The following is an 18713-nucleotide window of genomic DNA, read 5'->3' as shown; positions in this document are numbered from 1 at the left end:
TCGACAACGATATGCTTTAACCGTTTTAAGCATATCGCTGTCGTGTAAACGTACCCTAAACTGAACAGAATGGTGACACCTGCATAATGGAAAAAGCTATCTGGAATTGTTAAAGCTACAATACCCAAGATTTTATGCCGCTAGAGGGCGCTACATTCAAAACAACAACAACGGCTTTGCTTGATGACGCCGCGGAGGAACGCGGGATGATGGGAACTGTTGTTTTCAACTCCACCGTGGATAAATCAGTCAGACGGGAATCGAAAATTAGTTATTATAACTGTTGCGTTTAATAACATGCTTGTTTTTGTTTCAAGAAAAGTAAGGTTTAAAAGTAAATTAGTTATCACAGATGTTAGGGGAGAGCCGGGACGGTTGAAACACTTTTCAGATAAACGTCGTTTTCTAAGATACAGCCAATAGTTCACATTCTGAGAAGTATTCGCGGTGAATATGACCTTACGACTTTTCACATCATTTGCATAGACAACAAGACATTCTAACAATAATACTAATTGTTTTGCATGGTTTACTGACATGAAATTTGAATACAGAACACGGTGTTACTCACCTGTCAAGTAAAACACATGCAAGATCGGCGTCTCTTTCTAGTTCGAGTTTTTCACCAAGTTCTCTCCATTTAGGAAATGCCACACTGGTTTTATTTCTCTTGTCCCAAATTGTTCTTGGGTCGTTTGGTTGACCCGTTCGTTGACGTTTGCGTTTATAAGAACCAGGTGCAATCGGTAAAGAATAATTGTGCTCCATTCGAAACAAGCTGACGTTTGTTGCTTGATAGACGCTAACGCACAACTACAACTTCCGCATTTGTCCAGGACTACACGTAGTACGAGCGGAAACCGAGGTAACGCGGATATGACTCGATTGACTGGCGACTCCCAGCTCACCCCTGCTCACACGCCCCGTTTCCTTGGTTAAAATCTCAATTTTCTCGCGATTTAAACATTGTTTAAAACATTTGGAATATTGTAAGTTATCATCTTAACTAAATATATAACACTGGCCTTGTGATTTTGGGATATTTTAATGCAAAAATCTTAGGTATTCCCCCTTTAAGGTCACAACTTAATTTTTAAATTACATGAAGTGTATTTACTCACTTTTTTAAGTTAAGTCAACTGTTAATTTTTACAGCGTAAGTGTGACTGACTCTCACCAGACATGTTTTATTGCAGCAGGGTCCATCACTGCAGTGTGCACCGTTAGACAGAGAACACTTCTTACAGCACTCTTTGATGCACTCCTAACACACACACACACAGAGAGAGAGAGGAGACACACATATAACAGCTGAATACTGCTGTGAAACTGTAGTGAGCTTTACCGTATATGTGCTGTCTGAGTATCACATCAACTCACTTCTCTTGGTCCACAGTCACACTCCTCTCCCACTTCTACATATCCATTTCCACACTCGGTCTCTTCAAACAGCTGCAGGACATACATGCAAACGACACGAGGATGAGCAGATAATGGACGAATTTTCATCATTTTGGGGTTTCTCTATAAATGTAATTGAAAGTGCCCTTGTAATCTACTTTAAATCTTAAAAATATATATATTTTTAAAAAATGGGTCACACTTTACTTTGCAAGTGTCAACTATCAATTAGTGTGTCAGTTAGGGATGTGCACGAATATTCAAATTTTCATATGTAATTATTATACGAAAAATGAAATACTATTTGAATTTTACTAAGTTGCTTTGCTGGCCGTAAATGCAGTGAATCCATGATAAAACCCAAGCACTAACTCGCAGTTATAATTAATTGCACTGGGTGGCGCTGTGGAGTGTGTTCAACAAGTTCAACTACAGCTCGCTGCATCCTGCGGTGGATATCCAACCCGGCCCACATCCAAGTGTGACGTCAGAAGCCACGCCCATCCACGTGTGACGTCAGAAGCCACGCCCATCCATGTGTGACGTCGGAAGCCTCGCCCATGTCCAAAGACGGCACGTGATTCAATTTGATGTGATTCGTGTACACATGCGCAAAATGCCGCTGCTTCCTGTCGGAATATGTTTATGGTTGTTATCGTAGTAGTTATTGATTTATAATAAAGATGAGGTTATTTGTGTAGAGATGTGGCACTACAGATTATTGGTGCAGTTAAATTGTGACGCTTTGGCAGGCTTGGAATCGTCTAAAACACAAGCACTCCCTTAACAGCTGTATTAGACAATACATTTGCATTGCTCACTGGTTTTGTAAGTTAATGACAAGTAAACAATGTACCTTAAAACGATATTTTTGTATTTCTCTTGTATTTCTGTTACAAATGGTAATCAATAATCATGGTTTTGCTATAATAAACATAAGGGAGCATCTATATTTAAACTAAAATGAGTTTTTATCTCTTTCTTAATTATATGGGATCCAAACTGCACTTATAGTTATCCCTTCTAAAAAATTAATTTAAAAAAACGTTTTTAAACATTTCTTTCTATGTGGTTATAGAAATATTGCATTTTTACAAATTAAGAATTCACCTGTTAATGCCTGTTATAGCAAATTACTTTGAAATGGCAGAATGGAATTTATGTAAACCTTAAATCATATACTAATATATAATATACTCATTAGTCATTATAAGCAAAGTGAGATATTTCATGCCTTTATGTGTTATAAATTTGATGATTACGGCATATAGCTATGTTGAATTACCGAAATAAATTAACTTTTGCACAATATTCTAATACATAAAAAAACAGTTAATCTCTCGCTTCCTCTTCTGTACAGGTTTTATGAGTTTATCATATCAAAATATCATCATCGTTCAAAATATCTTGGTCAAAAATGATTTTTTTAATGTAATATTTTGTGTTAATACATCAAGTTTACACATATGGTTAAAAAATGACCCATTTATGCAAGTGTGATAACTTTTTGTTAAAATAACCAATGTCAGTTGTTTAGAGCAAATCCCTACACAATCGGAGGCTGCAGCTTTAGGACCCCGGTTACAGGACCCTTGTTTTAGTTTGTATGTACATAGTTCGAAAGACATTTAATCTCAGGAGTATTTTTATAAAATGTTTTTTTTTATTCAAAATGCATCAAAGACATTTACAAAAAATGTAAATTCATACAAAACAAATTAAAAATGTATATCAATCTTATTCAACTGAAAAGTGGTGTGAGCCCTAGTTTCTTGAATTATGCTGTATATTGATTAACCTCCTTAAGTTTAACTAATTTGCTCATTATCAGATAAAATAACGATGGAATCAGCACATGCAGTCACTAAATGATATGGCCAGAATATCAGAAGGCAAAACTTGAGAATGATTCAAGCATGAATTTACTTATATATACATATGTATTTATTTATATTATACGAAAGAACAAAATTATTTATGCTAGAACAAAAGCACCAAAAAGATCCCCCGTTTTCCACCAGTTGCTGCAGGAATGGCTTCAACTCTGAGAAGGAGAGAAATACAAATGAGTTTAACATGTTCAAATGAAATATATATTTCTGATTTAACACTAAACAGTTATGAAATGTTGGAGTTGTAGAGAGAGAAAGTCAAATTGAATATTCATGTTACTGACGTAATTCCAAACTCCAAATGTGTAAATGTAAAAGTAACAGCCAACAATTGAATGGTCTCCTTTCTTTCCTCAATTATTTGTCAATATGTCAGTTAAAATCTTCCACTTCACTGAAATAGTTATCAGAGAACAGTCACTGTTGTGTTACTGTAACAGAATTATCAGTAACAAAAGGGTGCACTGGGCATTGTGCAAAAATAATGAATAATCTACTCTGACCTGCAATGATAATCCAGACCAGAAAGGAAGACCTGCTCAGCCTCCTGTGAGGAGATATCCCAGTCAGGAGACAGTCAGGGCATTTATGATTGCCTATGAAAAAAGTAAATATAAATGTACAATAATATATCTCATATTCTTTTTCAAGTAGAATAAGATTTACAGGATGTAACGTCACACATAGACACTAAAATAATATATTTTTATATTTACCCTTAATCCAAATAAAAACATGAAATTGGTGTAATAATAATAATAATAGTATAGTAGACATATAGTAGACATAACAAAAGTTTCAGTTGAGAGTATACTGATACTAAATACACCAAGAGACATCACAGGGGAGTTAAATGACCAATAAGTTGAAGATAATTCATAGCTCTAAAACAACATCAAACCTTATTGATTACATATCGCGGGCTTTCGCGCTAATTGCGGAGCAGGCATGCTAGTCAAGTGATCAGCCCCACACATTACAAACTACTAATAAAGTGATAAGAGCAGCTTACAACAGGTAACATCTCATTCTCATACAGCTCATTCGTATTATGTTAAACAGTGTTCACTAAAACCGCAAACTTTTGTGCATTTTGTTTCGCAGTTACCTTCGTCTTCTAGTCTTCTCTTCTCGATAGTTCTTCTTCCTGTTTTTAAATGTTAACGAGAATGTGTCCAATTTGGGCATGGGCGTGGTAGCTTCTGACGTCACACTTGGATGGGGCCGGGTTGGATGTCCACCGCAGGATGCAGCGAGAGGCTTCTCAACAAGTTTGCATTTGAGCACATGTTGTCGTCTGCCTCACGGAGTTTGGAATTGGGCTACTCGGATGAAAATTATCTTACTAAAATATCTTACAAAATGGAATTACTTTTGATTAAATTAATAAATGAAGAATATATCAGAATATATCCACCATGAGAAATCACATCAGTCGACTGAGGAAAGACAGCTGTCCGTCACTGCATCACGACTGCAGGTATGTCTCAGATGATAACTTATCTTATAGCTAAATGATTATGAGACATATGTTTCCTTTACATTTCATTGAGGGAGACGGGTTTAAGAGCAGAAAACGCGAAGTGCTGTTAGAAACTTCGCGTAGAACAGCGTTATCTTTGTCTCTGCCGCATGTTTCCTCACTCGAGCATGTGGATATTATTGTTTTCTCAACACGAACGTGAAACAATATAAACACGATAACCATATTCTGACTCGGCCTGTACGATAACTGGCGTGACCTGCTTTATTAGCGTTTTTTTTCTCCGTTAGCCTGCTTGAGCTTAAAAGCTTTTGTTCTTTATATTTGTTGTTTACTCATATTGTTTAATGTTTTCAACTAAAAGAAAACCTTAAGATATATTTTAAGCTTGTTGTGTATGTTGCCTAATCATAAGCTTGTTCAGAAATGGTGACGTAAAAAAACAACAACTTAAACTTAAAAAATAAACGTTGTTACACGTCATTTAAATAAATGAATATTCAATGAATATTTTTATGCAATATTTTTTTAAAAATGCTCATCGCTAGTATCAGTAGACTGTTAGGTTAGGTGTTAGGACACAGAAAAGTAGAACAAGTTGACGTAGTTGCGAGTGTCGCTTCGCAGTCAAAGGCAAACAGAAGTCATTATAATGCCTGACGCTGTCTACAGTCGTGCTAGTTTCTGACACCCCATGCGCTTGAGTCTGTCAACAACAGGACAAATGGAAGAGTGAAAGAACATTGGCTTTTAAACTACAGTTTCTGCTTTAACATCTCTGGAATACCTCACCATATAAACATCATATTTCATTTGTTTCTACAAACCGAGAGATGTGTTATTATAGAAAACAATTCCTGTGGTAATGCGCAGCATGTCACAGATGAGATGACATATTTAAATGAAAGGTGGGGCGACTTGTCTCCTCATACTTTCTCATGCTGTTTCTTATTTTTGGATACATTCTGATGATGTTAATGATGCCAGACCTTGGTGGGTTTGTTAAAGAGGCAGGATCCCCCTCCCTTCAACAGGAACTCTTTAAAACCAGTGATACTGCACTTGGAGAAGATCCGTGTGAGCTGAATCCTGAGCAGAAATGAAGAACGGGTTTGCAACAATTTACTCCCCCTGACAGACCCATTGAGATGCATGTTATTTGCATGTTATAAATAGGGAATAATTGCATTTATTATGTATACACAATAACAATGATTGTGTGTTTTATAACTTGTGTGCTTGTGTGGTGACAGGTGAGTTGATATTAATGAGTGTATGTCTTAAAGTGCCCTATTATGCTTTAAGGTTTTTCGAATACAACCTTTCATGCAGTTTTATGATATACAGTATCTGTGTGTGAATGAGAAAAGGTTTTAAAGTTAAAATGATTTAAAGGTTTGTATTTGTACTTGCAGATTGGCATAATGACAATCTATGATTGTCATTGGCTGCTGGTGAACAACGTCTACTTTGACCCTCAGACTGAGACAGGAAGAGTTTGGTCGAGAAGACGCTGTTTTCTCCTGCCAAAGAAAATCAACTGTGATGAGAATGATACGGTAAAACCCACGCCATCGTTACTGTTCGTGTCACTGTGTATCAAGAGATGAAATTAGGATGGGCGCATGATTTCCGACACGAAGCAGTCAACCAATCACAACAGACTGGGCCAACTGACCAATCACAACAGACTGGGCCAACTGACCAATCACAACAGACTGGGCCAACTGACCAATCAGAGCAGAGTAGACTAATCACAGCAGACTGGGCCAACTGACCAATCAGAGCAGAGTAGACTAATCACAGCAGACTGGGTCATCTGACCAATCAGAGCAGAGTAGACCAATCACAACAGACTGGGCCATCTGACCAATCACAACAGACTGGGCCATCTGACCAATCACAACAGACTGGGCCATCTGACCAATCAGAGCAGAGTAGACCAATTACAACAGACTGGGCCAACTGACCAATCACAACAGACTGGGCCAACTGACCAATCACAACAGACTGGGCCATCTGACCAATCACAACAGACTGGGCCATCTGACCAATCAGAGCAGAGTAGACGAATTACAACAGACTGGGCCAACTGACCAATCACAACAGACTGGGCCAACTGACCAATCACTACAGACTGGGTCATCTGACCAATCAGAGCAGAGTGGACAAATCATGACAGACTGGGCCATTCGACCAATCAGAGCAGAGTAGACCAATCACAACAGACTAGGCTATCTGATCAATTACAGTAGAGTAGACCAATCACAACAGACTGGGCCATTCGACCAATCAGAGCAGAGTAGACTAATCACAGCAGACTGGGTCATCTGACCAATCAGAGCAGAGTAGACCAATCACAACAGACTGGGCCATCTGACCAATCAGAGTAGACCAATCACAACAGACTGGGCCATCTGACCAATCAGAGCAGAGTGGACAAATCATGACAGACTGGGCCATTCGACCAATCAGAGCAGAGTAGACCAGTCACAACAGACTAGGCTATCTGACCAATCACAGTAGAGTAGACCAATCACAACAGACTGGGTCATCTGACCAATCAGAGCAGACTCTTTGAAAGGGGGGGTTTAGAGAGACTGAATCCTGTATCAAACTGTTAAAAGAGTAAAATGTATTATGAAAAAAAGTTTCTTGACTTTAAAATGAAAACCAGTTGCAGGAGACTCCAAAACAAAATAAAGAGCCTTTAAAAATATCATATATGGAAGCTTATGTGTAGCATTATTCAATTTGAAATGTAATATGCAAAATGACAATGCAATATGTAAAATGGCATTGCATTTTGTATTTAAATTTACATTTTACATTACCATTCTAGCAACGTTTGGTGCAAAATGAAAATGAAAATGAAATGACATAATTTACATTTGCCATTTCATACACTAGTTTTAATATGCATAATTGAAACGCTTTATAAGTGGCAAAATGAAAATGAAAATGCATTACAGAAATTATTAGATATGTGTAACATGTTCAAGCAAAAACTGTGGCAAAATGATCATTCAAATGCTATTTTTATTAATTGCATTTACACTCACAGTCAAGACACTCGCGATTGCATTTTCATGAAGTGCCCCGCAATGGATGTAGCAAAATTCATGCATTTTGAAAATGCAATCCGAGCCGACCACGCCCCGTCCTGGCCTGTCAATCACTGCATCAAGGCGGGCCTCGGCAACAACAGGTAAACACAGCATATGGCTATGTTACGTATTTTGAACTGTTGAAAAAATTGCCGCAGCAGAGCTAATACGAGCGTTAAATCATTTAGCAGATAAAGTGGAGCATGAACAGAGAAAAGGTAGTATTTCCGAAGATTATTACGCGTTTATTAAAATATAATTAAGTTGTTGTTTACTTCAGTCCACACTGCTGCATTCGGCGATGTAACGTCCATGGACTAACTCCATAACTTACAAGGCCGCGATATCTTTAACTTTTAACCCATACATCTCTATGGCCTCGCCAGGGATCTCCACAGGTGGCCTCCCCGCTCCCCTAGGCCTATCCGAATATTACAACTGTTCTTCCACCACCTTTAAGAGGTCAGCAGCCAAACGGGTGTCGGCGCCTGATAAGGCAGAAAATTCTCCCAGACGTTCCAACAACGTACTGTTCTATCACCTACATACACATAATAATCTTCGGAAATACCTTTTCTCTGTTCACGCTCCACTTTAACTGCTAAATGATTTAATGCTCGTATTAGCTCTGCCGCAGCAATTTTTTTCAACAGCTCAAAACACGTAAATATAGCCATATGCTGTGTTTACCTGTTGTTGCCGAGGCCCGCCTTGATGCAGTGATTGACAGGCCAGGAGGGGGCGTGGTCGGCTCGGATTGCATTTTCAATGTGCACATTGAATTTTGCTACATCCATTGCAGGGCATTTCGTGAAAATGCAATCACGAGTGTCTTGACTGTGAGTGTAAATGCAATTAATAAAAATAGCATTTGAATGATCATTTTGCCACAGTTTTTGCTTGAACATGTTACACATATCTAATAATTTCTGTAATGCATTTTAATTTTAATTTTGCCACTTAAAAAGCGTTTCAATTATGCATATTAAAACTAGTGTATGAAATTGCAAATGTAAATTATGTCATTTCATTTTCATTTTCATTTTGCACCAAACGTTGCTAGAATGGTAATGTAAAATGTAAATTTAAATACAAAATGCAATGCCATTTTACATATTGCATTGTCATTTTGCATATTACATTTCAAATTGAATAATGCTACACATAAGCTTCCATAATCATAATAGGGGCACTTTGATTGTTGCATTATTGTATGTGTTGATGGTGTTTGTGTGTAGGTCATGACAGTGCCAGTGTTTATAAAGTGATGTCAGAACTAAACGGCTGTCTAAATGTTGATGAGTACATTGTACATTGATTATGAAGACTTGTCATATATCACAACATGTGTTTGTGTGAAGTGTCTCACCCATTGTCCTCCATGATGCAGCCTAGCCAGGAGTTCATGCACCCACAGTCATCTGATAAAACAGAACACACACAGCGAGTTTATGCTCAATATGTAATATCTCAGTATCAAAGTAAGTTTGTGCTGTCATCTTTGTTATGTAATCTAAAAAGCAATCAACAATTGAGCAAGATTATGAGAAAGAGTGCGTACTTTTTATTGATGTTGTATCCCACTGAATCCCAAGATTCTGAGCCAAACTCTGGGACAGCACGAGCGCCAATGTCCGCGTAGACCCATACTGCACATTCATCACACACAGAGAGAGAGGAGAGACAAAAGAAATTAAGAGACATTTAGAATAGATAAAAATGTGCGATTAATCGCGAGTTAACTATGACATTAATGCGATTAATCGCGATTGAATATTTTAATCGTTTGACAGCACTAATTTTACTCAGATTGAAAAAAACTATTTTAAATTGTAATTTCTAAATATTTCTCTTTTTACCGTATTTACTGTATCAAATCAATTCAACCTTGGTGGGCATAAAAGACTTCTTCCAAAAACATTGAAATAATTATTTTGTACGCTAGTTTGCAAACTTAGCTCAGTTCAAACTAAGAGTTCGGTGCGTAAACCCAGCTGTAATATTCACTACCATGCTGTGAGTCAGTCATGTGATCACTCACCTCAACGACTCCGACCCCGCGACTCACGGAACACATCCCGCCAAAATACGCCGCGCAGCCGCGAGGATAGTGAAACGTCACGTTCCTGCACACACACACCGTTACGCACAAGTCATTTCTGCACGTGTGTAAGCAGTGATGCACAAACACGAACTCACGAGAACAGATGCACCGAATCCGCGTGCTTCCTGATGTGTTGCTGTCGGTATTTGGAAAAGTTTCGCAGCATCTCGAACGGAATCACGCTAATGGGAATGTGATCCTTGTCCGTCCAGATCTCCAGGCCGACCAGGACCACACGCGTGTACAGGTGATCTTTAAAACTCTTCCATTAGACAGAGAGAACGAAATGAACAACATCTTTCCATTTAATATATACACATAATATACTTTATTGTGTCTACCGGTCCCAAACCATTATGAAATTTCTGAAATTCAGCTCAAAAACTCACAGCATCCACCAGGTTGACCACAGATTTGGCAAAGTTGAGTGTGCGCTGCTTAGTCCCCAGTCTCTTATACTGTGAGATAATATTAATATAGTCATAACCTGATCATAAAAGCATCAAACAAACACTCAAAACACTAATACTGCATTAGTGTGGAGAACAAACAAAGAAAAGCACCCTCCAGTGGAGGCATCTCAGATTTACTCAAGACTGCATTCACATTCAGTTTAAACAATAGTCAACTATTGTTTTATTTAATTAAATCAAACTGAATCTTGCATAACTAGATAAAAACGTAAGATAAAATTGGTCAAATTATTTTGATGAGTTAAAGTGGAACATAAAAAAAGCACATATTCACACACACACACACACACCATGTTGTGGTCGATGACGATCATCAGCTCGATGTACTTCATCTCCTCAAACAGGTTCCTCGGGATCTGGAGGAGAACACACACTTCTGAACACAGCTTCTGTATCAATGCTACTATAAACACTCTCCTACATTACAATCTCTCACAATCTGTAGGAATGTGCTCGGTCCTTGAATGGATCCCAATTTACATCTGCAACAACATCATTTAATTTATGGAAGGAAAAACAAACCTTTTTTGCCTAGTGAGAACATTTTTCTGGGGATGGGAAAGTGTGGGATGAATATGATGTAGTATGGCCTTTCTGCAGATTGGGATGTAACCTTTGTGTTCTTAAGTGCCAGAGACTATCTGTTCGACATTATGGTGTGTGTGTGTGTGTGTGGATAGGTTTGCATTGACAGTGTTTTGCTCATCTCCTTTGTGGCCTGTGGCCCAGCTCAAACTCTTACAGCTCGCTTTTTCCTCCGGTGAAGCCAAGACAAATCCTCCTCCATGCCTGCACACACACACACACACACACACACACACACACACACACGAACAAACATGAGTGTTCGTCGCCACTTCCTTTGTTTGTAATGCTCAATTCATAGATTCCTTCCCAAAACAAGTGTATCATTGTTTTCAGTGACGGAAAGAACAAGATGTAGAGTAACTGAGGAAATCAGCACATTCAGTGCTCTCAGAGGAAAGTTATGTGCCATGAAAAAGTTTTAAGTGATAAGAGACACAAAATTCTCATACTATTCATGATACTACTAGCGAGTTTACAAACTTAAAAAACAAGCTATTTTTGTAGACAGTTAAATTTAATAAGACAGCTAAAGGGATACTCCACTTTTTTTGGAAATAGGCTAATTTTACAACTCTGCCAGAGTTATAACTACATCTCTGACGGTTATAACAAACCAACCTGTTTGAAAATCGGTAGAAAACTGAGGAAGTTATGGTTATTTAAATAGTATATGCACCATTAAAACACAATGTTATGAGTAAGCGAGCTGACTGTGGCAAGATGGCCGCCAGGTGCAGACGTTGACCTCCATTGGCCAGCAGCGTGGACGAGATATCTAGCCTTTATATGTGGATATCTATGTAGAAACTCACAGGTAGATGTGTTTGATCAGGGTTGGAGCTAAACTTTGAAGGGACAGTGGCCCTCCAGGACCTGGTGTATGCTAAGCTATGCTAAAAGTGGTACCGCCAGAACCGGAGATCGGGCGAATGGATTCAAAAACGGTAAAACTCAACAGTTTAACTCTGGGCGAGTTATAAAATGAGTTGTAAAATGTACTTTAAAGAAAGTTCACCCCAAAATGACATCATTATATTGAAAGCGTCTCGGGTTGCATATGTGAGCTGGTTCCCTGAGAAGTGGAACGAGATGCTGACGCTATGGGGAACGCCCTCGGCACACACCAGTATTAAAAAGTATTTTTGTAAACGCACACATTTTATTGGCTGACAACAGTCCATGATGTCACTATGCGTATAAAAGAGTCATCACCTCTGCAACCACCATAGCTACTGTGAAAATGATAATCAACTACTTAGTCAACACTGCAAACAAAAGTGTACCTCTTTAAAGCATGGCAAAAGATTATTAAAATATGACTTAGATGTATTTAAATTAAAATGTACGTTAAACTTTTAGTTTGACGTTATTACAAAGCGTACTTACTTAAGTGTGTAATGAAACAGTCTTGAAAAGGTTCTGCGCTTAAATCGCCTTTCGTTTCATTTCAGTTTAAAAAATATATTTTTAAAGGAGTAGTCATTTCAAAAAAACTTTTGCTGATAATTTACTCACCCCCATGTCATCCAAGATGTCCACGTCTTTCTTTCTTCAGTCAAAAATTAACGAATCTTCTTTTGAGTCATTTCGTTCGTTGAATGAACCAAATGACTCGAAAAAAGATTTGTTTATTTTGATAAACGAGTTGGAACAGAGCATTTGACCTTATAAAACTTAAATTTTGTTATTTATTTATTAAATGAGCGATCGTTTCGCTTGATAAGACCCTTATTCATCGTCTGGAATTGTTTAAAGCCCTTTGAACAGTTTGCACTGAAACTGTCTTTTGGACCTTGAACCGTTTGGTTCCCATTGAAGTCCATTATATGGAGAAAATCCTGGAATGTTTTCATCAAAAACCTTAATTTCTTTTTTTGACTGAAGAAAGAAAGACATGGACATCTTGGATGACATGGGGGTGAGTAAATTATCAACAAAAGTTTTTTCAAAAGTGAACTAATCCTTTAAGATTTGAAGCACACTGCAACTGCACATTAAATACATTTATATACCCTTTCCCCCCTCAAAGATGTTAGTATTTTGAGTGTGTTGATGTGTTGATGTGTGATGTGCATGTACCGTCCTCTCCTGTAGGTGGCGTTTGCTTCAGGATACTGGTCCTGCGTAAGACATGTGGTCTCGCTGTTCCCTCCTAATGAAACACACACACACACACACACACACACACACACACAGTATGAGTTTTAAATGGCATTCTGCTTTTCATTAGTGTTTATAATGAATTGTGTTTCTTTGGTTTGTTTTTTTAGAAGATGGTTTGTTAGTTTAAAATTAGATGTGGTTTATTAAAGTGTTTAGAGTTGATGTGCAGAGGAAATAGAGCTGTTTTAACACAACGACTCTACTGATCAAAACATGATACAACCATTCTCTTTCCTTATAACAAATTTGTACATATTCTCTAGACTTCATATGAGCAAAATAATCTTTTGATAATAAAATAATAACAAAATAATAAAGTCGAATTGTGTGTGACAGAAGTGTGACTTTTTTTCTCACAATTGGAAGTTTACATCTCGCAATTCTGACTTTATAACACATAATTGCGAGTTTATATGACAAAATTCTGACATCTTTTCTCAGAATTGTGAGATATAAACTCGCAATTGCAACTTATTAGGCCAATTTTAAGGGGAAAAAAAGACAAACTTTTTTCCCCCTCAGAATAGTTTAAATCTCACAATTATGACTTTATATCTCGCAATTATGACTTTATATCTCGCAATTCTGACTTTATATCTCGCAATTCTGACTTTATATCTCAAAATTCTGACTTTATATCTTGCAATTCTGACTTCATATCTCGCAATTCTGACTTCATATCTCAAAATTCTGACTTTATATCTTGCAATTCTGACTTCATATCTCGCAATTCTGACTTTATATCTTGCAATTCTGACTTTATAACTCACAATTCTGACTTCATATCTCGCAATTCTGACTTCATATCTCGCAATTCTGACTTTATAACTCACAATTCTGACTTCATATCTCGCAATTCTGACTTCATATCTCGCAATTCTGACTTTATATCTCGCACTTGCGACTTTATATCACGCAATTCTGACTTTATATCTCACAATTCTGACTTTCCATCTCACAATTGTGAGAAAAAAAGTCAGAATTGTGAGATAAAAAGTCGCAATTACCTTTTATATTTTTCCTTCAGTGGCAGAAACAAGCTTCCATAGTTTTCTATGTGAATAATATATATAACTGTAATTTATTCCTGTGATCAAAGCTGAATTTTCATATGATGTATGATGTTCAAGAATCTGCTTTTATTATAATCACAGTTGTTATTCTGATTAATGCAATACAGTGTCTTTTTGATGAACAGAAAGTTTGAACAGCATATATTTCAAACAGAAATCTTTTGCAATATTATAAATGTCTTTACTGTCATTTTTGATCAATTTAATGCACCGCTGCTAAATAAACATATTAATTTCTTTCAGGAACATCACATCTAACTCTAAGAATTTACTATGTATTCATCACCACATGATAATATTAGACTTGAGTTGATAAAAGTTGGTCTTAAAGTGATATTTAGTCAAGAAAACTTACAATAGAGTGAGTCTGATTAAGAGGCTCAATTGTGTACACATGGAGTCCGTCATCAAACATGCCACTGGGAACCAGAGAGAGACACACAGTTATGATGATTCATTCGGACACTACAATGAGTTATAGCAACATAATTTGTAGCATAAACATGCATTACTCAAATTAACTTAAAAATGGTGAATAAATACAGGCACAACTGAATAAGTCCGTATTGAGAGAGTGTTTAAGTGTGTACTCACTGTAGACCGTTACAGGTGGACAGAGCGGCGTGAGAGTTGTCATTCCCTCTGATGTGGCCGTGGTAGTAACAGTGCTCTCCACCCTGACAACACACACATTTAGGGACTTAGGACACATACACACCTGGTCACTTCATCCGATCATGAAAAGACCAGCTGTAAACGCCCTCAGATATAAGACAGATATAGATCTGATCCCACAAACCACCCCAGGCTTGCCAGATGAGCGTGGGCAAGAAGTGGACATGCGTCTGGTTGTTAAAACCATAATGTACATTTTACTCCGTCCAAGTGGGTTAACCCTTATGCTGCATTAGGGACATTTTTGGTCTTTTGCAGTTTAATTTCTTTGACCATTTTGGCTGTTTTAATGCAAATGGTATGAAATTTGGCAAAATTGTGACTTTTTGGATACATGTAAAAAATGTGATCCCATTTTGCAAAATATGTATAACACACACTGTGTAGATCAAATAGTAACACTCAGCACCATAAAGACCAAAAATGGCCCATTGAAACCCATTAAAACGTTGTTTAAATCTGAGGCTGTCAGTAATACATGAAACATGATTTTTGCACAAACATCCTTTCATTTTGAAGCAAAAGCATTATATTTGCATTATATAGTGTATTCCACCAGATGACGTCACTACATATTTATTCCCTATGGGTGGAAATGCACCTTATTTTAGGCAATAGGCAATGTTTAATAGGTGGCCATTTTAGGTCTCTAACGCGCTAAGTGGGATTTTTTGCAAAGTGGGACTGTGATAATCCAAATCGAAAGTTTTCTCTTTGCATTTAGTTTATTGAAAATAATTGAATTTTTGTGTTTTTTCCTCTTATACAAATCGATGGTTTCGCAAACAAAACTGGTAATTAAAGGATTAAAATCATGAAATTGAATACATTTTTGGTAGTTATGATGAGGACTGATGCTGGTTAAAAGATTTAACTTGGTAAAAGTGGAAAATAATAATAATATATAATATTTTAGGCAATGTTTAATATGTGGCCATTTTTGGTCCTCGATGCACTCAACGGTGTTAAAAATCTAATGCAGCACAAGGGTTAAAAAAGTGTGAGAGCTCAGCTTGGCTACAATGAATGACAGTCATGGATGTTATTCCATGTTGTAGACAATGAGTAAGTTCTCTAGATGCAATAAAACAAACATTTTGGTGGGAAAAGACTAAATATAAATGGAAGCAATCCTTAAAATGCTTAAAGTCCCCTTGTAGTCAATAATTGTACCCCTTAAAACTCACCTTTGATCGCCAAAATGACATTATTTCGTCATGCCTTAAAATATCTTGAATGTAACTCGACACCCTTGCCTCATTTAGTATGCGGTTCTATGAATATGCAAATGAGCCCCGCCTCCACTCACTCAACTCAGCTCAGAGATCCACTGGTTGACGATCACACTTTGATCTGATTGGTTACAAGGTGGTTTGTGACGTCAGAAACACCAGCGATTTCACAGCGTGTGTTTGAGACAGATCTCTTCATCTTTAAAGTTGAGAGCATTTTATGTACTGATTCCTTTTACATTCAGTCTTTTCCCTCCAAAAATGTTTGTTTTCATTTTTTTCTTTCTCCTTCTGCATTCTTTGATCTTGAAATAAGCGGATTGTTTTTGATTATCAGTCACTTTCATTGACATAAATTTGCATTTAGCGTGGGAAGTGAAGATCGGACTATTATACATTTTCCTGTATATCTGTGTACAAATGCATGAATGTAAATGTTTAACAGTTTGATGTTGGTATCTAACAGCCTCTCTGCTTTGCTATGGTGGAGTAACTGCGTTTGCTGGTCATGTGACCTGACCTGCAGGTGAACAACCCGTGCTGACTCAGCAGTGAAGTCTTGATTTACCGCTTTCAGCACTTATCAGCATCCTCTCTTTCTCTCTCTCATGCTCTTATACTCTCCCCTTTCTCACAATCTCTGTCACATCTGTCATCTCTCCCGTCACACAACACTGTAAGCGGTTAAATTATTACACGGTAACGCCCAACGAGTTCGGATGACTCATTTCAATTGAGGATATTTGGGGTGCTGTCCAAGGAAAGGGTTGAAGCTCCAAGCTCTGAATGTGGCCAAAACCCAGATCACCCCCGCCCCATCCCGTTTAAAACTTAAATTATGTTTTATTAAAGGAGTAGTTCACTTTAAAAAAAAAAAAAAAAAAACATGTCATCCAAGATGTCCATGTCTTTCTTTCTTCAGTCGAAAAGAAATTAAGGTTTTTGATGAAAACATTCCCGGATTTTCTCCATATAATGGACTTCAATGGGAACCAAACGGTTCAAGGTCCAAAAGACACTTCAAACTGTTCAAAGGGCTTTAAACGATTCCAGACGATGAATAAGGGTCTTGTCAAGCGAAACGATCGCTCATTTAATAAATAAATAACAAAGTTTAAGTTTTATAAGCTCAAATGCTTGCCTTGCTCTGTTCTGTGATGCGCGTTCGTGACTCTCCTGTTCATCAAAATGAACAAATCTTTTTTCATGTAATTTGGTTCATTCAACGAACGAAATGAACAAATTGACTCGGAAAATATTTGTTTATTTTGATGAACGAGTTCGAACAGGAGAGTCACGAACGCTCATCACAGAACAGAGCAAGGCGAGCGTTTGAGCTTATAAAACTTAAACTTTGTTATTTATTTATTAAATGAGCGATCGTTTCGCTTGATATGACCCTTATTCATCGTCTGGAATCATTTAAAGCCCTTTGAACAGTTTGCAGTTTGCACTGAAACTGTCTTTTGGACCTTAAACCATTTGGTTCCCATTGAAGTCCATTATATGGAGAAAATCCTGGAATGTTTTCATCAAAAACCTTAATTTCTTTTCGACTGAAGAAAGAAAGACATGGACATCTTGGATGACATGGGGGTGAGTAAATTATCAGCAAAAGTTTTTCTAAAAGTGAACTACTCCTTTAAGGATATCCTTGTTTATTACCATGTGAACTAATCACCAACACCTGTCCTTTATTTATCCTCTTGTTACCTTTGTGTATTTAAACCTTCAGACATTGTTTGGTGTTAACGTCGTAATCGTGCTGGTGTTTTTCGTTATTGTTCCTTGTGTTTATTGAATGTGATTTCATTATTCATCTGCATCAAGCCAGTACGCGACAGCTTCTTTTAATACAAGTTTATTCCATTGGCACGTTCTCATTTGAGTCCCAGTGATTTACTATTGATATTATTAACAGGAAAGATAAAAGAGGATTTATTACAGGGCACACAGAAAATATCTGACACTTTTACACAGTTTGAATTTCAAGTACAAAACCAAATGAACTGGGCTTCTTTTCCCAACTGTAGTTACGTGCAATTTAAAAAAAAGGTTTAAAATGTTTATATTAGAAAAGTATGATTTAAGGTAGACTGGGACATATGTATCATTTCCTCTTCAAGAGGATGATTAGGATTAAATTTACAGTCTGTTTCTTGCCATTCCATCAATATTCAAATTATTGTCAGTATTACATTTTTTTTTAAAATTATTTTTCTTTTGCTTTTTCACGTTATAATTGTATTGTGTGACTTATTTTTAGATGAAATGTACTGCAAATGATTAAGTTTTTTTTTTGTCTCTCAAAAAGGATAAATTATGATATTTTGTAAAGAGAAAACAGTAGCCGTTTCAAATCTAGATTTGTAAAAGGGGAATGTAAATATACTGTAAGTTAGCTTCTTCCTTCTCCTTTTTTTTCTATATTCTTTTTTCTTCTCTTTTGAACATGCTGAGATTTTGTTTTTATTATTTTTTGTTTAAATATGCTCTGTTATCAATGACCATGTTCTGAAGAG

At 37.0% G+C, this 18713-nt stretch overlaps 1 protein-coding gene and 1 long non-coding RNA gene across 2 annotated transcripts in view; both read right to left on the bottom strand.

Moving 5' to 3' along the window:
• Positions 1 to 18713, bottom strand: part of adam23b (ADAM metallopeptidase domain 23b) — a 56287-nt gene that overhangs the window by 23751 nt on the left and 13823 nt on the right. Inside the window, exons 5-17 of the mRNA XM_089132951.1 lie at positions 14879 to 14961; positions 14640 to 14703; positions 13128 to 13200; positions 11203 to 11249; positions 10751 to 10816; positions 10377 to 10445; positions 10083 to 10249; positions 9925 to 10009; positions 9445 to 9532; positions 9253 to 9304; positions 5766 to 5865; positions 1381 to 1452; positions 1178 to 1264 (exon numbers count right to left, since the gene is read on the bottom strand). Coding sequence (XP_088989077.1) covers positions 1178 to 1264; positions 1381 to 1452; positions 5766 to 5865; positions 9253 to 9304; positions 9445 to 9532; positions 9925 to 10009; positions 10083 to 10249; positions 10377 to 10445; positions 10751 to 10816; positions 11203 to 11249; positions 13128 to 13200; positions 14640 to 14703; positions 14879 to 14961 — 1053 coding nt within the window. The remainder of the gene's footprint in view (positions 1 to 1177; positions 1265 to 1380; positions 1453 to 5765; positions 5866 to 9252; positions 9305 to 9444; positions 9533 to 9924; positions 10010 to 10082; positions 10250 to 10376; positions 10446 to 10750; positions 10817 to 11202; positions 11250 to 13127; positions 13201 to 14639; positions 14704 to 14878; positions 14962 to 18713) is intronic.
• LOC120469796 (uncharacterized) lies at positions 2931 to 5018 on the bottom strand. Its single transcript, XR_016169217.1, has 3 exons — positions 4402 to 5018; positions 3797 to 3889; positions 2931 to 3445 (listed from the first exon to the last, which is right to left on the bottom strand). It is a non-coding gene; the product is annotated as an uncharacterized LOC120469796 (long non-coding RNA).

The sequence above is a fragment of the Pimephales promelas genome, chromosome 7 (genome assembly GCF_988280905.1).
Source record: "Pimephales promelas chromosome 7, fPimPro1.hap1.1, whole genome shotgun sequence".
Lineage (NCBI taxonomy): Eukaryota > Metazoa > Chordata > Actinopteri > Cypriniformes > Leuciscidae > Pimephales > Pimephales promelas.
The sequence above is the reverse complement of the archived record's forward strand: the minus strand, read 5'-3'. Positions and strand labels throughout refer to the sequence as shown.